The following is a 24,981-nucleotide window of genomic DNA, read 5'->3' as shown; positions in this document are numbered from 1 at the left end:
TTATGTATATAGATTTCTTCAATCCATTCTTCAGTTACTTTGTTTTTTATTACTTAAAAGCCGTTGAAGTGTCTGGAAAAGTATCTATATAGAGTTACCCCATTTAGGAAAGGGTGTGCTTTAAGGGGAATAAAGAATTTAAAATGCAAATTTATATGTATTTATTTTTTGTACTTGTGAGTTTCTCATGCTTCTTTTCGTGCAGACCTATGATGCCCCAGAGTGATTATATGATGGCTGGACAGCATCCTAATTACTACCCTGGCTACCAGATGAGCCATCCTGCCCAAATGCCTCCACTGAGTCAAGTGAACACTCAGCCTCAGATGGGCAGCACAGGCCAAGGCTTTATGCTTCATGGCCAACCACAATCACTACCTCCTCAGGCTATGTACCAGAATGGCCAAGGATTTTATAGTCCTGAGCACCAATTTAGAGGGTATCCTCCTAATGCACAAACATACGGTTCCAGTGAGTCATTTTATGGTTATCATACATATATTCAGTACACTTAAAAATTATCATAGAAGTGAAGTAGGTTGTCAAATACATGTTGATAATTCAGTAACATGTACAGACAGTTAAATATTTGTATTTTTTGGGAGACTATGCCTATGCTATTTTTTTCATTAATCATGTCAAGTTCTGCATGTATTTAAGGCTTGATGTCAGAAATTTACTGTATATTAAGAGACCTAAGGGATGTGGAGGGTCATTTATTTTACTATCATTTCAGGTGACCATCAAAGACAAATGGGTCAGACACCACCATTTAGATTACATGGTGAAGGTACAGGTGGAGATGGTTGGGGTCCTGGTGCAGACAGTCGTGGTCCAGGCAGCCTTAGGTCCAGTGCTCAGTCTTCTCCTAGTAGACAACCTCCACAGCGCCAGCAGAAGTCCCCTAGTCCTACAAGACAGACCTCTGTCTCTCATGCCCCTGTAGCCGCCCCTCCACCTGATGATATGGAACCACAAAGTGTTTCGTTTATTAACTCTACTGATGAACAACATAGTGAAAATCAGAAAGATGATGCGAGTGATAAATTGAAAAGATTATCCATTTCTTCAGGTAGCAAAACTTATCGTATTTCCCATGAACCCGGGTCACCCACAAGGCCCAGTTTAGGAGTCAAAACTTTCAGAGTGCCAACAAAGAAGGGCACTCCAATTTATGATGATGTAGACTTACCCCAGCCTGCCCCACCACAACGATCTCGGACTCCGCCTTATCATCAAGACACTGGTGGCCTTGATGATGATGATGAGGATGATGATGAAATTGATATTAAAGCAGAGCCTCTTCAAGAGGGTCCAAAAGGTGATAAAGGGTTTTACATATCATTTGAAAGTAATAGTGGCCCAAGAAAACCTAAACCCCAGTTACGGAACAAGAAAATGTCTCGAAAAAATTCCAGTCCTTCAACACCAGCAACAACTCCGAGCAGAGAAGATCTTCCTGTTGTGCCTGTAAGTATTAAACATACTTTGAAGATTTCTTACAAACCTTTCATCACAGCATAAATCAAGAATCCATTAACATCTGCTTATTGATCTTCACCTACTACAGTATAATCAGATAAGAATTATTAAATGTTGTGTTGTAGTCTTTTTTTTATTTAGTTTATACTCAGTGTTTTATTGCATATCTAGTAACAACTTGAGCTTTTTTCATGTGTGTGATTCCTAACGTACTTATCCCTGCATTAATGCATGTGTGTGTGTATATGCCCGTTCAGATCCGACCCAGTCGGACCTCCAATGGTTCGTTTGATCCTCAGAGTGGCAGCATGACCCAAACCCTTAGCCCCAGCATGGCTAAATCACCTTTTACCCTCAGTAGTCTCCAGTCAAGCTCAAAACGTGGCTATCCCTCACCCCAAATCAATGGGCTATCTCATAACTCTCCTTCGGAGACTGAACAGGAGGAGCATGAGCCTTGCCCTGAGATACATCCGGATGAAATGGCTCCCTTTTCCAGTAAGAACCAATTAGCAGAACCCACTGCTGGCATGGCCATAGTCATTGCAGATGACCTAACCAACAGTGAGAATGTGAGTATCTTTATCTAACACATTTGTCGAGACATGTAGGAAGGTAAGAGTATATAGCATATTTTATTTCTTTTAAATATTTTACATCAGAAATCTATCTACCTTTCAAGTGAATGTTTTTGCATTTGTATGCAGATATGCAGACAGTTTTCAATATTGTCTGTTATCATTGGGTATTGTATTGAAATTAATCTTAGGACAAAATTTAAGTGATAAAAATCAAACAGTCTTTTTCACTGCTTGAGTATTAGCTTATTTCATTCTCTCATTGATTAGAAGAAGCACAAGCTTGCTCATCTTAAGTTGATCATTATACTGATGTGCAAGAAACAAAAATGTTCACACATTCCATAATATAAACCTAATGAATATACATAGTTAGTCAAAAGTAAAAATAATAGAGATAGAGGACTGGAGTGATGTTTTTAATGTCATCTCATGGATGTTACCTCTTCATGGGAGGTTTTGAGCACCTTGCATGAGTATTTTGTGCCCCAGTTGCTTTTTTGTCTGCTCTCTGCTACATTGGAAAAAGATTTCCTTCACTTCATGCATAAATAAATATTCTACATATATTTTATTTTTAAGAAATTATTTTAGAAAAAACGAGGTCCTTAACAAAAATTGTTCAGTTATATATTAAACTATAATTTCTTATATAATTATGCATACAGTATTTATTTCATTTTTACTCTAATTCATAACTAATTCATTGCTTAATATTCATTTAAAATGTGGTGCTATATTTGAAATTGCATAAAAGTTCTGATAACCTGTGATGGTTCACCAAGACAGTGCAGAGAGGAAAAATTCCTGAACTGTGAAAAAAAAAAAATACCATGGGTGGGGATAGAACCCGTGATCAGTGTCATAAAACTCCAGACCGACGTCCAAGCCACTAGACCAGCTGGCTAGCTCATCAGTCTGGAGTTTTATGACTGATTGCGGGTTCTATCCCCGCCCGTGGTATGGTTTGTCTGCAATCGTGTCATTACGATTTCATGATTCCTGAAGTGTGACTCAGTTTCTTAACCCTTTCAGGGTTTCCGACGTACAAGTACAGCTTACGCACCAGGGTTATTGACGTACTAGAACGCCTAAATTCTAGGGCCCTCAAATCTAGCGAGAGAAAGCTGGTAGGCCTACATATGAAAGAATGGGTCTATGTGGTCAGTGTGTGCAGTATAAAAAAAAGTCCTGCAGCTCACAGTGCGTAATGAGAAAAAAAAACTTTGACCATGTTTTTGGACTAAAACAGCGACTTTGCACTGTATTTTCGTATGGTATTTATGGTTGTATTCTAGTTTTCCTGGTCTCATTTTATAGAATGGAAGACATATTACAGAAATTGAGATGATTTTGATTAATTTCACAATGAAAAGTACCTTGAAATTGAGCTCAAAGTAGCAGAAATGTTCGATTTTTACCAAAGCTCAAAAGTAAACAAATCATGCCAAGCGTCCAATACACGTCAACTGGTGAGTCTAATATTCTTTCACAAGTGCGCTGATACTACTTATACCACTTCTACACTAATGCAGTAGTCTGCATAACAGTAAATCTTCTATTTTTTGTGAGAATAAAAATTCAAAGTGGAAAGTAAAAGAAATATAAGAGGGGCCTGGGGACGTGACTAACGAACAGAGAACTTGTTATTTTAGTGCCAGGAATGCCTGCCTTGTTTATTCTGGACCCTATTTAGAAATTGGCATCTTCTGAAATTTGTGTGAAATTGGAAAAAATTGCCAATTTCTAACCACTTTATTGGATAGTTGAAATTGGTAAATGGGTGGTTTCTTGTATTCATTCGATAGACAAAATGGAGTTCTAGCAAAATAGTTACGAGTTTTGTCGACTAGTACGCTGGAATTGGCTGAAAATAGGGCTCAAAGTGGGCGAAATCGCCGATGCGTAAACATCATCAAGACCACTAACTTCATGAGAGTATAATTCCGTAAGTTTTCCATCAAATTTCATACTTTTGGTGTCATTATGATTGGGAAAAGATTCTCTATCATTTCATAAGAAAAAAAATCTTTTTTTTTTTTTTTTTTTGAAAAATTTTCGACCCTGAGAACGAGTTTAGGAGAGGGCCTCTCGACCCTGAAAGGGTTAAGTATAATACAAAAAAAAAAAATTAGGGCCAGTACTTACTGAGATATAAGACCGTGAAGTTGGCTCTGGATGCTCACCTGACGGCAACATCCAGCCTTGCGGCTTGCAGAAGTGTTGCCGATTTACCTTTTTTTTTCTTGTTTTTATTTTATGTTCTGATAATTACAATTTATAATAGTTCTTGTGATTTCATAGCCAATGTTTGTACTGACACTAATATTGTGTACTAAAATAGTACTCAAATTGTAACAGTCACACTGACAGGTGAACATTTTTACCTGCCCTGGTCATTTACTATTGTCTAGAAATATATACAAAGTATTTATAGGTCCCAGCAATGTTTTAGACACGCTGGAGTATGAAACCCCTTGAAGCATGGTGTTATGACAAGGGTCAGATAAGTGACATTTGATGAATGTGCCCTGCTGGAAGGAACCTTGCCTTTATATGTTTTTACTCTTGTACACACACATGTCTTTGTATGTCTGTCTGTTAGTCTACCTGTCTATATGTCTGTATCTGTACATCTGTCTGCCTAGTTCTGCTTGTCTGTCCAGTTCAGGTTATCTGTCTTTTGTGTGCCTGGAGTGTAATATGAACTACTTGAATAATGGTGTTATGACAGCATCAGATAACAGTGACATTTGATGAATGTGCACTGCTGGAGGGGGGAACCTTGCCTTTATATGTTTTTACTCTTTCACACAAACATGTCTGTCTATCTGTACATCTATCTGTCTGTCTAGTTCTGCTTATCTGTCTTTCTGTCTGCCTGTGTGTCTGTCTTTCCATCTGCTTGTCTGTCTCAGGGAGCGGCTAGTAAACCTGTTGGTTTGTGGTGTATGTGCTGCTCCCTGATGCTGAGCAAGTGACACTGCTATTACTTGTGTCATGTTTATTTATGTCTCATGTCTACAAACACTATATAGCACTTGGCCTGGAATTTTTGGGTTATCCTAGGTAATTTACATTATGTATAACTATTTATGATTACATGTGAGAGACAGATACAAATAGACAGTGATATAGACAGATATATAGAGATATAGACAGACAGACAAATATAGACAGATACAGACAGACAGCCAAAGCCTGCCAGCTAGCCAACCAAATACTTAAGAACATAAAGAAGAAGGAATACTGCAGCAGGCCTACTGGCCTATGCAAAGCAGTCCATGTCACTCCCCAGCTTAGACCAATGACCCACCTAGTCAGGTCACATTCACTGAAAGAAGGAGCACTATATCTGACCTAGTAGTACAAGCTAGTCAGGTCCAACTCACACTCACCCACACCCACTTATGCATTTATCTAACCTGTTTTTACTTTCCTTTTAAAATGTGAGTGTTAATATGACATGACATCAGTGAATCCTTGGTGTTTGCCATGATATTTGCTCTAGCTGGTGCTCAGTTGAACTGGTGCTTCCACAAGGTACTAAGTGCTCCTAGATTTTTTTCATAGTGCACACACTGAGTGCACAGACCCATTCTTTCATGTCTAGGCGACTCAGGCCTATCGCACCAAATTTGAAGGAATGAAAAATAAAATGTTGATGTACGTTCGGTGCCCACCGCACGTCAACGTATATCTACGTGAGGACAGTTTTAGGGTTAAAGAAAACATATTGCGGTATTATTGACATGACAATTGTAAATTATTAAATATATTTCAACCACTCTATTAGATAATATCTCAAAAGAAATTCTACTTTGAATACAATTGCTTTCCAGCACCCATCATTTTCTATTCTTCGTATTTTCCCTCCCCTCCCCTCATGCCTTACAGTGGAGTAGGTGTAGCTGGATAGTAATAAAATGCTTAGAAATTTCCCATTTGACTTTGTTGAGGAAGTCCAGCTCTTGGTCCTGCCTCCACTTGACCGCATTGATTTGATTGAGCCCTTTCATACCTATTAAAATTTGATGGTGTGAGTGTTAAGGCAGAAAATTTAGGTGTTGTTGTTGTAAGGTATTCTGTTTTATTTGGGGTGTTAATACTGATACTTTACAGTCTTTAGTTCTTGACCAGTCTTTACAGAACGAATGTGAGTTTTCCATTTATGCATAAAATTAACAAAGTTTGAATGCATTTGGTAAAAGCTAGCCAAGAAAAATGTGTATAGTGGAACCTCGACATATGAGTTTAATCCATTCTGTGACCTAGCTCGTAACTCAATTTGCTCATACATATATCAAATCAGTTTTCCTCATTTAAATTAATTGAAATGCCATTAATCCATTCCAGCAGAATTCCTGCTCTCAGGAGGCAGGAGAAAATACTTCAATATAACGCAAATATCAACTCTTTGGCTTATTTATCTATCAAAATTGATCTAATATGACATAATAAGCAATGTAAATAGCATAGAAACATGATATATACTCTAGAATGAATAAAATATGTCATTGTGATGAGTGGTGGTGGCCATTCCCTCACCCACTTTGACTATATCTTCCTATGCTCTTATAAGAGAAAACGGAGTGTTTGTGGGGCTAACTGCACTAGATCACTAGTGTTATAAGGAAAACAATGAAACAGTGTATTTATAAATAAGAAATGTTGTGTAAAAACATAATGAAACATAATAGAGAATGTAGAGAAATAAACTGGTTTTATGAAGTGTACGTAAATATTTACCTTGGAGAAGAAATGCTGGCAAAGGTTGAGGGTGAAAAAGATAGGCAGAGTGGCATATGCTGTCAATGGCTCTATAAACAACAACAATAACATTTGTTTCATAATTAATTAGTTCCAAAATGCCATTTTTGTAAACGCAAAACGTCATATTTTAGAGACTTATAAGTCGGACCTCTACTATATTTTGCCCTTTATTTGTTTCTGTATTTTGAGTTTTGACTTCTGTTTCTGTGTACACAAGATACTAGTAAAGTTATTTGATCAGGAAACCCCCACACAAATGGAAAATGACATGGAGTACAAAAATCTACATCATCATCATTCAACAAACCGGCCATATCCCACTGAGGCAGGGTGGCCCAAAAAGAAAAACGAAAGTTTCTCTTCTTAAATTTAGTAATACATACAGGAGAAAGGGTTACTAGCCCCTTGCTCCTAGCATTTTAGTCACCTCTTACAACATGCATGGCTTACAGAGGAAGCATTCTGTTCCATTTGGCTAATGAATCCCAGCACTGATTCACAAGAGGTCATTCCTGCCTGACAAATATACTGACGTTCTTCAGTACAGCATTTGAGGCAGTAGACAACAATGAAGAACATGATGTTTATTTGGATTTCACTATCACTAAGAATCTCTCTAGCTCATGAATGTGATGAAAGGGGGGTCTCGGAGGCTCATATGTTCAGATTTCTTTGTGTTGTATTTTCTGTCACTGTGAAATTTAACTAATTATCAATGTTTGAGACATTTTAACTTCTTTAGTATTATTATTTTGACATCACAGACCTACAATTTTTCTTTAGATGTGGGTCTATAGATTGAATTAGCATGTGGGATAGGGATATCTGTACAAGGAAATGCATACTGAAGAGCAAGTGCCTTGAATATATGGATGAGATGCTGTCAGGAAGGACTAAAAGATGCATGCAAAGCAAGCTTTCATTTCAACAGTGTTTTGCTCTGTGAAAAGTGATCAACTTGATGAAGCTTTTTTTTTTATACGAGAATAATTGCCACCAAAAACTTTGTATGCAATTTTTTTTTCTCCAGCAGTGACATTGCCATATATTGAGTTTTATACAAGCATTTATACCTTATACTAGGAAAAAACATGGTACAAAAGATTTACATACAACTTACTTATGATCCAGACCAACTTCATAAAAAAAAAAAATTGTTGTTCTGGAAAGAAATCTCTTATATTTTCTTTAGCATTTGGTATAGTTTTACAATAAAATCAGTATATATTAAATTCTCAATATTTTAATTCTTAAACTGTTCATGACTGAAATATTGATTTTTAAATTTTACTATGCTACTACTAAGTATTATCAATATTTTTTGGATGAACCTAAGTTTCCGCAGACTACTAACTGATGTCTTGTCTAACATATGTTGACTTTACTCTTAGTAAAGAAAACTTGTGTGAACATTTTCATTGTGTTATCATTTAGCAAAACTGTGTTTTGTATTTAAATGAACTAAAGCTTGTTCTTTTAGGTCGAAATACATTTTATACTGTACTCAATCTTTTAACTTTAAAATGTATCTGAGAATATGCATAAATTTTCTGAAGTATATAGTCTGGGGGTTAAGGTGCTTATGTTGAAAACTTTAATTATATGAAAGGAAATTAAACTTACACCTACCCATCTTAGTCATCTGCATCAGAGATGGAGAAGAAGAAGGAAAAGCTGATGATGATGTCCATGAAGCGTAAGCAGGAACAGGAGGAGGCAAGATTAAGGAAGGAGATGGAAGCACAAGCAAAAAGAGAAGCAGAAAAGTTAAAAGAAGAAGAAAAACTACAAAAGAAGGAAGAAGAAAAAGCACGACGGCAAATGATTTTAGAGAGATATAAAATCAAGAAAGCCATGGAGGAAGCAGAAAAAGAGGTACCAACGAATTTATAATATCAGACTGTTTAGACTGTTCTTGAGCTCTTCAATTACCTTAACAATATCCCCAAGTTAAAATGTTTATACCAATGTGTAAAGAAAAAAAACATCCTCTTAATTGTCATGGGTTTTGTTCATGAATGCAGTTATAGGGTGAGTGGGAGTGTGTGTTTACCTATTAGCAGTTAGGAGTAGAGCTCTTATGGTGTTTTATTGTTAATTAATCATAAATAGTTTAAAGTTTCCAACGGTTGTGAGGCATGCTACCTCGTGTATCCCATTTCAGTTTTTTTACCATTTGTGAAGTAATTTCAGTTATTTGTTCAATATTTTTTTAATATGAAAATGTGGCCTCTTGTTCTCTCTGTTGCAGGTCCTTAAAACTCTTCCATGTCTGCTTTCTTGAATCCTTTTATAACTTGTGTGTTTATCATCACTCTTTGTATCCGTTTTGCAATAAGGTCATTTCCAAGGCCTTTGGTTTTAACCCTTTCAGGGTCAGTCCCGTTGTATAACAGCTTTGAAGCCAGTGTCAGTCCCGTAGTACAACACCATGAGCTCAGCACACTCAGATAAGCTGTGAGCAGTAAATTTAGGCCTAGATTTGAGAGTGTCTGTGGTAAGTGTGCACTTACAAAAAAAAAATCCTGCAGCATGCAGTACGTAATGAGAAAAACTGCAACCATGATTTTTATATTGAGGAAACGTCTTGCCACACAGTGGCTTCATCAGTCCAATACAAAGTAGAAAGGTGTGAGGAGAAGAGGAGTTTGAGGTAATCAGTCCCTCAGCCTGGAGTCGATGTGTTCAGTCCATCAATCTTGTAGGATGTACAACATAGGGCCATGATTGTATTCTCGGTTTCTTGGTTTCACTTGATAGAATGGAAGATATATTACAGAGATTGGGGCTAGGACTGAGAGTAGCTTGAAATTGAGCTCAAAATAGCAGAAATTGTCAATTGTTACTGATATTGTACAGTACATAAATGATGTCACTTGTCCAATGTGTGTCCAACTGACCAGTCTAATACTTATTTAGGAAAATAATGACATTATTTATACAATTATTACAATAATGCAATGGTCTGCATAGCAGTAAATCTTCAATTTTTTCTGTGAAAAAAATTAAACATGGAAAGCAAGCATAATATACGAGGGGCCTGGGGACATTACTGATGAACAGAGAAAATGTTATTTTAATCCCAGGAATGTCTGCATTGTTTATTCTGGACCTTATTTTGAAATTGGCATTTCTTGAATTTTGTGTGAAATTGGCCAAAATACCAATTTCTGACCACTTTATTGGGTAGCTTAAATAGTTGAATGGGTAGTTTCTTGTACTCACTTGATAGAATGGAAGACATGCTAGCAAAATAGCTAAGAATTTGGGCAGTGGAATTGGCCTAAAATCGGACTCGGTGGACGAAATTGCAAAAATCGTGGAAGCTTAATTTCATCAGTTTTCCATCAGATTTTGTACGTTTTGTTTTATTACTTTCAGAAACAGATTCTCTTTCATTTCATAATTTTTTTTTTTTTTTTTGATCTCCTACCCTGAGAGCAAGTTTGAGAGTGGAGGTCGCAACCCTGAAAGGGTTAATATTCCGTAACTCTATTTTGTTGCCATGCCATACATTTTTCTGGTGTACATTTCTTAGTGTAAATAAATACACCTAACCAAGTACAATTAGGTAGAGCATTTGATTTGTGGTTAGCAGACAGAAGATTGAGGCTCTGCAACTCCTTTCCCTGAATGAACCCCATAAGTTGAGCTCTTTGCATATATCTGATCATATATCAACTGTACTATACAACAGCTGCATTTTATAGAATACAGATTAGAGATTTTGGTGCCATTTGATTGTAGTACTCTCAGTTTGTAGAGGGGTCTTCTTGGATTCTTCATTGTTATTTGTTTGGCAATTGTTCTGAGGTTAGAAAATACATATCTTGATACATAAAGTATCTTCATCCTTATCCATGTATGTATTTGTTTCCTTCAGTATTAATTTTTGCATTGTTTGTTTGTGGGTTTGTTTAATTACTTGTTTAAGACTATTCTGTGATGAATTGTGTAGTTGGACATGTGTTTTTCCTCCCATGTGGAGTTCCCAACTAGCTTCTATTTGTATGACCTGCTCTGGTTTCCTTAACCCTTTCATTTTCAGTCCTGTAATATTACGACTTTGAAGCCAGTATTGGTCTCATAATACTACCCCAAAATTCTAGCAAAATTCATTGATTTTTGTTATTTGATTTTGTGTTGCAGTTTCCAAAAATTCTTTTGACACAAGTTATTTGGTAATTTTTTGTTGTCTGAGATCTTCTAATTTGTTTGTCTCTTTTGATTTCAATCTACATTAGATATTTTGTAACAGTTTTTTCTAGTTTTCAATTTTTAATATCTTCAGTTTGTTGCTGCTCAACTGTGTTTGCCATATATCTTTGTTTCAACAAGTATTAGGGGATTTGTAGGGTTATCGAAAAATAAATTTGCATTTTAGGCTCTTATATATTTATTATTTTGGAAGAACCAAAAACAAGCTAATAAAATCTATCATGAAATTTTAACACTCTCAGAAATAATTTTTCCATTACTACACTGGTTTAGATTTTCTTCGACCACTGGAAAAATCTTGTTACCAGTATGTTCACGTAAAGCCTGCCTGACCTATGCACACCACTTGCAAACTCCAATCCTGCAAAAGTACTGAAAATGGGTAATTTCTTGTGGGTGTCAGTTGTTGACTATACACATTCATGCTGTTGGCTTCTCTCCGATTGCATCATTCACTTCCCTTTTCTCTCCTCTTAATTTCTCACTAAGTACAGGTACTGTCTGACTTACGACCGAGCTTGGTTCCGACTAACCGGTCATAAGTCAAAATGGATGTAAGTCGAACCTTGGAAAATTGCCGATAGGGATACTTCAAAAATTAAATCTTAATCTTGTAAAGCAATCATTCTTTTATGTTTGTTGTGGAAATCACTTCAATCTGTTCATTATTATTGATTGGTTTTCACAAAGTAGGTGAATAACTTACCGAGTACTCAGGAAATATCTTTTTCCTTTTTCCTTTTTTTTTTTTTTTTTTTTTTTTTTTTTTTGCTGTGTTTTCGTAAGCTATGAGTGTCTGTTACAGTTTGCCCTCATGCTAGACCTGTTTTCTCTCATAAGAGTGACTAAAGTAGGTGTCCACAAAGTCCCTTTCCTATCTGCACAGCAGGCCTTCATATTATGCTTGATAATATATTTTTTTATTTTTTTTATTATCACACCGGCCGATTCCCACCAAGGCAGGGTGGCCCGAAAAAGAAAAACTTTCACCATCATTCACTCCATCACTGTCTTGCCAGAAGGGTGCTTTACACTACAGTTTTTAAACTGCAACATTAACACCCCTCCTTCAGAGTGCAGGCACTGTACTTCCCATCTCCAGGACTCAAGTCCGGCCTGCCGGTTTCCCTGAATCCCTTCATAAATGTTACTTTGCTCACACTCCAACAGCACGTCAAGTATTAAAAACCATTTGTCTCCATTCACTCCTATCAAACACGCTCACGCATGCCTGCTGGAAGTCCAAGCCCCTCGCACACAAAACCTCCTTTACCCCCTCCCTCCAACCCTTCCTAGGCCGACCCCTACCCCGCCTTCCTTCCACTACAGACTGATACACTCTTGAAGTCATTCTGTTTCGCTCCATTCTCTCTACATGTCCGAACCACCTCAACAACCCTTCCTCAGCCCTCTGGACAACAGTTTTGGTAATCCCGCACCTCCTCCTAACTTCCAAACTACGAATTCTCTGCATTATATTCACACCACACATTGCCCTCAGACATGACATCTCCACTGCCTCCAGCCTTCTCCTCGCTGCAACATTCATCACCCACGCTTCACACCCATATAAGAGCGTTGGTAAAACTATACTCTCATACATTCCCCTCTTTGCCTCCAAGGACAAAGTTCTTTGTCTCCACAGACTCCTAAGTGCACCACTCACTCTTTTTCCCTCATCAATTCTATGATTCACCTCATCTTTCATAGACCCATCCGCTGACACGTCCACTCCCAAATATCTGAATACGTTCACCTCCTCCATACTCTCTCCCTCCAATCTGATATTCAATCTTTCATCACCTAATCTTTTTGTTATCCTCATAACCTTACTCTTTCCTGTATTCACCTTTAATTTTCTTCTTTTGCACACCCTACCAAATTCATCCACCAATCTCTGCAACTTCTCTTCAGAATCTCCCAAGAGCACAGTGTCATCAGCAAAGAGCAGCTGTGACAACTCCCACTTTGTGTGTGATTCTTTATCTTTTAACTCCACGCCTCTTGCCAAGACCCTCGCATTTACTTCTCTTACAACCCCATCTATAAATATATTAAACAACCACGGTGACATCACACATCCTTGTCTAAGGCCTACTTTTACTGGGAAAAAATTTCCCTCTTTCCTACATACTCTAACTTGAGCCTCACTATCCTCGTAAAAACTCTTCACTGCTTTCAGTAACCTACCTCCTACACCATACACTTGCAACATCTGCCACATTGCCCCCCTATCCACCCTGTCATACGCCTTTTCCAAATCCATAAATGCCACAAAGACCTCTTTAGCCTTATCTAAATACTGTTCACTTATATGTTTCACTGTAAACACCTGGTCCACACACCCCCTACCTTTCCTAAAGCCTCCTTGTTCATCTGCTATCCTATTCTCCGTCTTACTCTTAATTCTTTCAATTATAACTCTACCATACACTTTACCAGGTACACTCAACAGACTTATCCCCCTATAATTTTTGCACTCTCTTTTATCCCCTTTGCCTTTATACAAAGGAACTATGCATGCTCTCTGCCAATCCCTAGGTACCTTACCCTCTTCCATACATTTATTAAATAATTGCACCAACCACTCCAAAACTACATCCCCACCTGCTTTTAACATTTCTATCTTTATCCCATCAATCCCGGCTGCCTTACCCCCTTTCATTTTACCTACTGCCTCACGAACTTCCCCCACACTCACAACTGGCTCTTCCTCACTCCTACAAGATGTTATTCCTCCTTGCCCTATACACGAAATCACAGCTTCCCTATCTTCATCAACATTTAACAATTCCTCAAAATATTCCTTCCATCTTCCCAATACCTCTAACTCTCCATTTAATAACTCTCCTCTCCTATTTTTAACAGACAAATCCATTTGTTCTCTAGGCTTTCTTAACTTGTTAATCTCACTCCAAAACTTTTTCTTATTTTCAACAAAATTTGTTGATAACATCTCACCCACTCTCTCATTTGCTCTCTTTTTACATTGCTTCACCACTCTCTTAACTTCTCTCTTTTTCTCCATATACTCTTCCCTCCTTGCATCACTTCTACTTTGTAAAAACTTCTCATATGCTAACTTTTTCTCCCTTACTACTCTCTTTACATCATCATTCCACCAATCGCTCCTCTTCCCTCCTGCACCCACTTTCCTGTAACCACAAACTTCTGCTGAACACTCTAACACTACATTTTTAAACCTACCCCATACCTCTTCGACCCCATTGCCTATGCTCTCATTAGCCCATCTATCCTCCAATAGCTGTTTATATCTTACCCTAACTGCCTCCTCTTTTAGTTTATAAACCTTTACCTCTCTCTTCCCTGATGCTTCTATTCTCCTTGTATCCCATCTACCTTTTACTCTCAGTGTAGCTACAACTAGAAAGTGATCTGATATATCTGTGGCCCCTCTATAAACATGTACATCCTGAAGTCTACTCAACAGTCTTTTATCTACCAATACATAATCCAACAAACTACTGTCATTTCGCCCTACATCATATCGTGTATACTTATTTATCCTCTTTTTCTTAAAATATGTATTACCTATAACTAAACCCCTTTCTATACAAAGTTCAATCAAAGGGCTCCCATTATCATTTACACCTGGCACCCCAAACTTACCTACCACACCCTCTCTAAAAGTTTCTCCTACTTTAGCATTCAAGTCCCCTACCACAATTACTCTCTCACTTGGTTCAAAGGCTCCTATACATTCACTTAACATCTCCCAAAATCTCTCTCTCTCCTCTGCATTCCTCTCTTCTCCAGGTGCATACACGCTTATTATGACCCACTTCTCGCATCCAACCTTTACTTTAATCCACATAATTCTTGAATTTACACATTCATATTCTCTTTTCTCCTTCCATAACTGATCATTTAACATTACTGCTACCCCTTCCTTTGCTCTAACTCTCTCAGATACTCCAGATTTAATCCCATTTATTTCCCCCCACTGAAACTCTCCTACCCCCTTCAGCTTTGTTTCGCTTAGGGCCAGGACATCCAACTTCTTTTCATTCATAACATCAGCAATCATCTGTTTCTTGTCATCCGCACTACATCCACGCACATTTAAGCAACCCAGTTTTATAAAGTTTTTCTTCTTCTCTTTTTTAGTAATTGTATACAGGAGAAGGGGTTACTAGCCCATTGCTCCCGGCATTTTAGTCGCCTCATACGACACGCATGGCTTACGGAGGAAAGATTCTTTTCCACTTCCCCATGGACAATAGAAGAAATAAAAAAGAACAAGAGCTATTTAGAAAAAGGAGAAAAACCTAGATGTATGTATATATATATATGCATGTGCGTGTCTATGAAGTGTGACCAAAGTGTAAGTAGGAGTAGCAAGATATCCCTGTTATCTTAGCGTGTTTATGAGACAGAAAAAGAAACCAGCAATCCTACCATCATGCAAAACAGTTACAGGTTTTTGTTTCACAGTCATCTGGCAGGACGGTAGTACTTCCCTGGGTGGTTGCTGTCTACCAACCTACTACCTGATAATATATATTCTGGCGTATTTTTTGTGTGTCTATTCTGTTGATGTTTCACCTTACTTCATAATAGATCAATTGTGAAAGGTAAATAAGCCTTATTGTTGATATTAGCATAAGAATAGAACATCACAGTTATTGTAATGATTTTATTTTATTATTTTTGTATTTCATTTTTTACTTTACTTTTTATGCTGTTAGTACTGTATTGTACACTGTTAGTACTGTATTTTATACTGTAAGGTTTATGAGAAACACTGTGCACAGCACAAACAGTTGTTTATTTCCGAGAACATCTACGGCGTCTAACAGTTGTAAATCGAGTGGTCATATGTCGCGCAGGTTGTAAGTCGATGGTGAATGTAATTTCTTCCTGTAATGCTTAGTTTATGTTCAAGGAACAAGTTTTTGTTAGTTCTAGCAATTAGCATTGATATTTATGGTTACATTGCATTGTAGTACCTTGAAGTGGGACTTTTAATCAAGTTTATTGCTTTTTGTTGTTGTCTTTCCTTTATGCTTTTTCATATTCCCCAATTTCTGTTTGTTGAGAATTATCTTAATATTACACTGTGCTGTATTGCAAACTTTCTGTATGAACTGGTCATCTGCTGGTTTTATGTAAACAAACTCAGTGTCAGAATTTGCTTTTGTTTGATGTATCCTTCCCTCATGGCTCTGTTACCCTTGTTTGATGTTTTCTGACTTGACGAATGTCATAATCACTTTGTATAGTTTCCACCCTTATGCTAATTTTAGTCTTAGTCCTCAGAATCTTTCTGATCCAGAGAGCATTGGGAAACAATTGCTTATGTGGTTTGTGGCTACTTGATTACCTATTTGTAGCTTTAGCTTAACGTGTGTGTGTTTACCCCTCAATGGAGGTACCTTGATGGTGAGGGGCTCTTGGATTGAACCTGATACCTCCCCATTCCCAGTGCACTGTTTGACACGCAAGTTTAGCACTTCCCTAAATATAATGAAAAAAAATAGGAGGCATGGTGGTATAAGTAGAATTTATAGAGCAAAAGACTTCTTTGAGATTCTTTGGTCAGTTAGAAAAACTGGAGTAAGATAGGTTGAGAGAGTATAAATCTAGATTTAATGGAAGATGGCGTCGTAAATGTTCTGGAACAAGTTTGAAGGAAGATGTAAATTGTTAAGGTTTTATGTAGTGGGATCTTGAGTATGTTGTAGTTATGCAAGTTCTTTCCTATTTTTACCTGTTTGTTATTACCTATTTTGTAACTGCAGGAGCAGAACTTTGCTTGTGGTGTGCCGCCTTTATTAATGTAGTCATATATTTTTTTGATATCCAGTAGCTATATCACTTTATTACCGTGTCTTTGAGTTTATTCCATTCTTCTGCCTCTACTTCTGAAAAAAAATCTGACTATTCCTTTGGCTCTTTTTTTTTTTTTTTTTTTTTTTTTTTTTAATGTTTGTGACCTCTTGTTATCCCTGTGAAGGTATTAAATTTTTTTTATCCATTCTTTCATATATTTTCACACTGTTATGTCTCCTCTTCCTCTCATCTGCCAGTGTTGGCATCTTAAGCATTTTCAGACTTTTATCTCAACTTGTACTTTTTATCTCTGGTTTCCATTTTGTAGCTCTTTGCACTTTAACAATCTTGATCTACATGACTCTTTTTTTAAGGTGTGGACACTGCACTGCAGCTCAGTATTCGAATTTTGGCCTAATAGTTTCCTAACTAAAGCCAGAGTTGGCAGTTCTCTCCACACTCCCCAGATAGCCTCCCTCACCATTTTATTAGTATCATTTTTCAAATGCATTTATCTTTAGTATATGTTTGGTATGTCTGTGGGAAGTTCCCATTTGTTTGGTACAATTTGGTAAGGAAATGTTACTTTTTATTTTATGATGTTCACATGTACCTTAGTGTGCATGTGTCAATTGATCAATTTCCCTACATCCAACTAACTACACTCAGTATACCCACGTTAACTGTTTAGACACTGCAAAGACTTCAAATAATAGCAGACAGAATGTGAGATAAGTTGTACTTTAGCAATTTTTACCTCGTACATTACTAAAAACAAGATGTAAATTTGTAAGTATTTGGCTTATAAATCTGTTATTCCCATTTGTTTTTCACTTTATATAATGCTGTTCTTCATACCAAACTTACTTTCAGGAAAGTAAGCCGCATCTTATGAGAGGTTTTACTGTACAGGTCTCCCTCAACATTCGCGTTTTCCATTTCGCGGGCTTCGAACATTCGCGAATTCCCATCCGCCCCATCATATTTAAAATATGTCATTACATGTCTTATGAATTGTGGCAGTGGCAGAGTTTGTTTGGAGATAGGACAAGATAGTCCTTCAGTATGACACTAATATTAGCCCTACAGCTTATTTATCCATCACAATTCATCTAATGTGACATAATAAACAATATTAATAACATAGAAACATGACATATACTCTAGACTGAATAAAATACATCATTAAGTATGTTACGAGTGTTGCTGTGTTGTTGTTGTTGGGTGTATAAGGGCCACTGAGACCTGAGCCGTACACAATGGTGGTGGAGGCAGCATTGTTGTCAGTCGCCCTGTATAACTCCAAAAACATTGGAGGTGTTAGAAAAAGGACAGCACGAACCTATCGACTAATCGCTTAGCTTACTTGCTATACTGTTAATGCTACACTTTATCGCTGGCTGGCGCTATGGCCTTTATCGACTTACACTGATTTAGTGTCATACATATTGTAGAATCACTGAAGAAGGCACATTCTCCCCTCTCTTCCTCCTCCACTTTGGTACTCTGCTATGAGTTCTTTCTTGAATTATATAGTTTTTCTCACTTTCTTTACCAAAGGGCTGGCACTAGTACAATATTTTACAATGTTTTCATGTGTTTTATGATTGTTCATGGTTCAGTAGGTTAAGGAAGCAGTATTGTATTATATTTCCCTACAATATGTTGGGGCACCAAACATTCGTGATTTTTCAACACTCGCAAAGTTCTTGATCCCTTAACCCTCGCGAATATTGAGGGAGATCTGTATATGCATAATTGTTTATAGTTTTTTGCACGATAGTGGCTGTCATTGCTTTGCTTAGCATGTGTTGCATTATGATTATCTAATTTTTGTGTAGCTGGTGACAATTATTTCATTGCTACCCTTTATTTTGAATTAATAAGTTACTTCAAGATACTCATGTATGTTTTCCATTTCCATAGGGTCGGTATTACGAACCTCCACCGGGATTGAGTCCTGACCCCCCTAGTTCTTCACATGGAAAGCCATCAGTTCGATTAAGAAACAAACCGCCAGGAGGCAGTAGACCGCGGCCTAAAACTATGGCGGGGTCATCTGTGTCAGACACAACTGATGGAGAACTGACACCTAGTCGTGGCAAGAAAGGGAGCTCTCAAAACATTGCTGGTGGTAAGTAACAATACTGTACTGAACAGTTGTGCTTGTCTTGATTTTTATGACATCCTTTTTCATTATGATATTGAGTTGCATTGCAAGAGAGAGTGAGTTTGGTTAAGTGTATGAATAGATACCTGAAATAGCACTAGCATGCAGTGTATGCATGCTTGCATGTTTTGTCTTCCAGTAACTGTTGTGACCTATTCAGTCCCTTCTTGCTAGTAAAACAAATTGGAGCATTTTACATTGTAATTTGAAACTGTATACTATTATACATTGACCTAACTTTTCAAACATCATTATTTGGCACAGTTTATACAAGTGTCACTATGCTTGAGCTTGTTAAGCACTGTTGAATATAATCATTGCTTGTGCAGCTTAATCAGGCAAATCAATTGAAATGCACCATTTTAATGTTCTTTAAAATTAACATGAATGATTTAGCCTTTGTCCTTTAATTAACTGTTAAGAAAGGCAAGGATTTTAGCTTGGCTTGCCATGTGCACCTGCACACGTGCTTATGTGTGGTGTTGTGTGTGGTGTTGTAGAGGTTGGGAGGAGAGGCGAAGGCAGCAGATCTGGCAGTATGAGGAAGAGCAGCGGGCGGTGGGGATCTTCACAGTCGCTCACACGTGCAGCTGGCTCTCGTGGATCCAGCGGCAGCTTAGCTGGAGGTAATCATCATCTTCAGTAAAGAAAATTGTTCCATACACTTATTATTATTAGGTAGTCATAGAGAAATACTTAACAGGTATTATTATTTTTGTTGCTGTAATTTTGTTTTCCAATTTAGGAAGCCTGGTCAGAGACATGCTGTGGGGTTGATGAACCTAGAAATCATTAGCAGATAATAATTTTTTTCCTTACTTTAGTCTCCAAGTGATAGCTTGAAAATACTCCTACTTGAAGCTTTATTTATGTTCCTGAAACTAAATTTCTTGATAAATTTAGGCACTGTATCTCCTTTAAGGCTGGTCTGGGAATGTGTTTCAATACTTTCGAGGGAGGAGTCTTTCAATGAGCTCTTCGGCAAGTACACCAAATTTGTTGCATGTTCTTGTATACCAGACGTTGTGCTGAGTATTGCAGGTCCAGGACATACAGTATGATATAAATTAAGGTTACAGATTCATGTAGTAGGTTACATTGGTTTGCAGAATACATGCATTGAATAGGTCAATTGTATGAATAGTGCATTGATTTAGACCAAAACTAAAAATATACTGTTATACACATAAAAGTGCTAGTAAAACAACCAATCAAGACGTTGATGCTAGTAAAGCAATCAACCAAGACATTGACTCAGTATCATTGCACTCTTCATCTGATATGAGCAGGTAAAACAATGTACATATCTTGAAGGTGTAATGTGATCTTGTATCTTGTGACCTGACTTTTAAGTGCTTTGTGGAGATTGCCACTGACAAGAATGCGAATTACCATAGACAAATCAAGTAAAGATAAAGACAAATTAAATTTTGGAACAAAAGCAACATGCTGATGAATAAGACTCATACTCAGCATTTTGGTATCCTTATTAACCCTTTGAGGGTCGACAGGCCCTCTCCGAAACTCGTTCTCAGGGTCGGCCAAATTTAAAAAAAAAAAAAAAATTATTTTCTCTTATGAAAAGATAGAGAATCTTTTCCCGATCATAAAGACACCAAAAGTTTGAAATTTGATAGAAAACTTACGGAATTATGCTCTCGCAAAGTTAGCGGTCTCGGCGATGTTTACGCATCGGCGATTTTGCCCACTTTGAGCCCCATTTTCGGCCAATTTCACTGTACTAGTCGACAAAAAACATGAATATTTCGCTAGAACTCCATTTTTTCTATCGAATGGGTGCAAGAAACCACTCATTTATGAAATTCAACTATCCAGTACAGTGGTCAAAATTTAGCAATTTTGCCAATTTCACTCAAATTTCAAAAGATGCCAATTTCCGAATAGGGTCCAGAATAAACAAGAAAGACATTCCTGGCACTAAAATGACATTTCCTCTGGTCATTAGTCACGTCTCAAGGTCCCTCTTATATTCTTTTGCTTTCCACTTTGAATTTTTATTTTCACAAAAAATATAAGATTTACTGTTATGCAGACTACTGCATTAGTGTAAAAAATGGTATAAATATTATTGGTGCACTTGTGAAAGAATATTAGACTCACCAGTTGACGTGTATTGCACGCTTGGCACGATTTGTTTACTTTGAATTTTGGTAAAAATCGAACATTTCTGCTACTTTGAGCTCAATTTCAAGGCACCTTTCTTTGTAAAACCAGTCAAAATCATCTCAATTTCTGTAATATGTCTTCCATTCTATAAAATGAGACCAAGAAAACTAGAATACAACAATAAATACCATACAAAAATACACTGCAAAGTCGCTGATTTATTAAAAAAAAATGGTAAAAGTTTTTTTTTTCTCATTATGCACTGTGTGCTGCAGGATTTTTTTTAGACTGTGCACACTGACCACATAGACCCATTCTTTCATATGAAGGCCTACCAGCTTTCTCCCACTAGATTTGAGGCTGCTAGAATTTATGAGTACTAGTACGTCAAAAACCCCTACGCGTAAGACGTACTAGTACGACGAAAACCCTCAAAGGGTTAATGAAGCATTTTGCCTGCACAGTAGGTTTCTTCAGTCAAATGAAGAATTTATTTTAATATTGAATACAGTGAATGAAGTAGAAAAGTAATTTTGAGGTGTTAGTCCCTCAGTCTTGATAGGTGTTTAGTCCTTTATCCTTGATTGAAATCATGTCTATTTAACTGACAGTGCCTGCTGTGCATGTGAAACATATTGGCAATGAAGATACCCAAGTGTTGCACAGGTGGTCAGCACATAAGCTTGTTAATGTGGTAAACTTTATCCCAGCAGTCTTTCTAACAATTCTCCTCTCTAGAAGGTTGGACTAGGCATTAAAGCACAATTTAAATTATAAGTTGGGCAGTAGAGCCATTCTCTGTGCGGTCCCCGTGAGATGCAGCTGACAGCGTACATGGTGTGCAGCTGGAGCAAAACTGACTGCCCCCAGGCTTTCAAAATCGAATGCCCTGGGGCCATGACTGTATAACTCAGGTTGTTAGTCACTGTGACATTCATAAATTTGAGATTGTAAGACCTAGTGAGGCAAGGTCTCAACTCTTGACAATGATCCATTGCTGACTTAAGATATGTCAAAAAAAGGCAATACATAGAGAATCTGTTTAACATACCCTCTTTCTGTCCTACTTGGTAGGGGTACCAATCATCATCTGGGGTCACATAGGCACCCCTTAGGAAGTGAATGATGAGAATGACAAGTGGGATAAATTCCACCACAAGGATTGTATACTATACCATAAGGGTTTATTCAACAATTTTTATAATTTGATTATATCATCAACAATTTGCATCAGTTATCTTATTATTTCACTGTATGACCCTTTTAGGTTCAGCCCTTCTTTTTGATTATAATAATAATAATTATATTTGCATTTGCATTATAATTGACATTTTTTGCAGCTCTGAGAGAGAGCTGTTTTGTTGCTTCTTATTATCCTTTTGTTTTTATCTTTAATATAAATACAGGCACCACACTGCCTCTGCATTTCCCAATTTTTTCCCAATATAAGTTATGAACAGCATTTTTAGCTTTTATCCATCCATATATTTAAAAGTTTATAATAATTTTTTTTTAACCCTTCCGTTGTCTGTGCCATAGTATTACAGGTTTGAGGTCACTGTCAGTGCCATATTACTACACCATGAGCTCAGTTCACTTGGATAAGCTGTGAGCAGTAAATTTGGGCCTAGATAAGAGAGAATACATCTGTGCAGTAATTGTGCACCATATAAAAAATCCTGCAGCACATAGTGCATAATGTAAAAAAAAAACTCACACTGTTTTTGTTTAAAACAGCAACTCTGCAGTGTATTTTCATATGGGTATATTCTCTATTTCTTGGGCTCATATGATAGATGGAAGATATATTATAGATATAGAGATGATTTTGATTGGTTTCAGGATTGAAAATAGCTTGAAATTGAGCTCAAAGTAGCAGAAATGTTAAATTTTTGCCAATATTCAAAAGTAAACAAATCACATCACTTGTCCAGTACATGTACAACTGGTGGGTCTAATATGCATTAACAAATGCACTGATATTATTTATACAATTTTTACAATATTGCATAACTAAATCTTTTTTTTTGTGTGTGTGTGTGTGTGAATAACAACTCAAAATGGAATTCATATGTAAAGCCTTGGAATGTAACTAATGAACAGAGGAAATGTTATGTTAGTGCCAGGAATGCCTACATTGTGTTTTTCTGGACCCTACTTTGAAACTGTATAATTATTTTGAGAATTCTTGGACATTGTGGACAAGTTTAATATCGGGGGTCTGGACAATGAAAGGGTTAATGTAGCATATGAATTCTTCATTTATATGATCTTCCAGTGACACATTTTTGATAACTTTTAGGTCCCTTGCTTTCTAATACAGTGGTAACTTGAGTTTCGAACAGCTCCCAACTTGAACAATTATGTAAGCATATTTTTGTAAGCGCTTTTTTAAGCACTTTTAAGGGAACAAATTCGTTTGGCATCGGCACTCAAACAGTTTCTGGAACGAATTAAGTTCGTACTTGAACCTTGAATTGTCCATCACATACATCGTGGCAGTCTATGATGTACTGGTATGCTTCATTCATAGTGCCCTCTGATTTGCTGCCCTGGGTTAGTTTGGATGGTAGAGCATCAGACTGTCAATTTACGCACTGCAGACTGCAGTTTGAACCTTTTGCCCACCCTTCTATTTATTCATTGACAATTGTTAATTACAACTTAATCTGAGTTCATGAGAGAATGGATTAATGATGTTGGTGTATGCAGTATACATATTAAACCTGCCCCACACAGAGCATTATGGGAACAGCTATCTCTGACCATTCATTTAGGTTAAATTGGTGAGTTTGGGGCATTTTCTATGGTGGTTTTAATGACTATTGGCTGTTTCTTGGTGCCAATACATAGACTAGGTAAAAGGGTAAGGGCCCCAGTCCTTCCCACCATCCCCTCCCTGTCTTTTATGTTTTTTTGCTAGGTTGACTTAAGTTATTGGGATGGTCTAAACCAGGGGTCCCTAACCTGTGGCCTGCAGGCCACATGTGTCCCTTCTAGGAAATGGATGTGGTCTTCACATGTAATTATGAATTCCTTTTATGTAGGTCCCACACTGCAGTGTCAATACAACCATGTGGCCCTCATCATACATTTGACCATAAAATGTAGCTCACTTGTATAGGAAGGTTGAGGACTACTGGTCTAAACCATGAACAAGCATTCCTGAGTTATGATTTATTAACCAGAAAAATTGGAAACATTGTCAATTGTTTGTGTGTGACGATAGATCCAAAATGGAGGGCAGATGGTATATAGGAGAGGCCTGGGGACATAATGAACAAAGTGAGGGTTGCTTTAGTGGCTGGAATGCCTGCAGTTTTTATTCTGGACTGTTTTTAAATTTTTGAAACTGGTGTAAAATTGGTTGAATTACCAACTTCTAGGTACTTAAGGTAGTTCTGATGGTTGAATGGCAATTTCTTGCAGGACAAAAGGCATACTAGAAAAATAGCTGGGAATCAAGGTTAACTTGAGCATTGACATGTGCCTCAAATTGGGTAAAATTGCCATTTCATAAAGTGCTTCCCAATCTACCCAGTCTATAACTTTGTACCTGCATAATTCCATAAGTATTACAGCAAATTTTACTTAAAGAAAAATAGGAAGGCCTTCAGCTTGAGGTATATGGACAGCTTAAGGGTTCATATTATACAGGTTTCCTATTCATGGTGTTCTGGTTTAATAGGTTGTAAACTCACATAATTGGATCCACCTCTCAACTTTTGACTACTGACATGATTAAACCTTGTTATACCTATTTTGAATCTCTAGAGCATTTGCTTTCACTGTCATTATGTAGCTTATTGAAAAAATACTATGTTAAATGAGGTGAGAGGT

The 24,981-nt window shown here is 37.1% G+C and overlaps 1 protein-coding gene across 22 annotated transcripts in view; it reads left to right on the top strand.

Annotated features, from left to right (window-relative positions):
- Positions 1 to 24,981, top strand: part of Patronin (calmodulin-regulated spectrin-associated protein patronin) — a 213,072-nt gene that overhangs the window by 171,923 nt on the left and 16,168 nt on the right. For 15 of the 22 annotated variants that reach the window (XM_053795422.2, XM_053795411.2, XM_053795414.2 and 12 more), the window contains 6 exons: positions 206 to 471; positions 737 to 1,470; positions 1,740 to 2,054; positions 8,472 to 8,708; positions 18,771 to 18,978; positions 19,515 to 19,640. In XM_053795422.2, coding sequence (XP_053651397.1) covers positions 206 to 471; positions 737 to 1,470; positions 1,740 to 2,054; positions 8,472 to 8,708; positions 18,771 to 18,978; positions 19,515 to 19,640 — 1,886 coding nt within the window. The remainder of the gene's footprint in view (positions 1 to 205; positions 472 to 736; positions 1,471 to 1,739; positions 2,055 to 8,471; positions 8,709 to 18,770; positions 18,979 to 19,514; positions 19,641 to 24,981) is intronic. The other 7 variants (XM_053795427.2, XM_053795423.2, XM_053795413.2 and 4 more) reach the window with 5 other exon arrangements.

The sequence above is a fragment of the Cherax quadricarinatus genome, chromosome 78 (genome assembly GCF_038502225.1).
Source record: "Cherax quadricarinatus isolate ZL_2023a chromosome 78, ASM3850222v1, whole genome shotgun sequence".
Lineage (NCBI taxonomy): Eukaryota > Metazoa > Arthropoda > Malacostraca > Decapoda > Parastacidae > Cherax > Cherax quadricarinatus.
The sequence above is the reverse complement of the archived record's forward strand: the minus strand, read 5'-3'. Positions and strand labels throughout refer to the sequence as shown.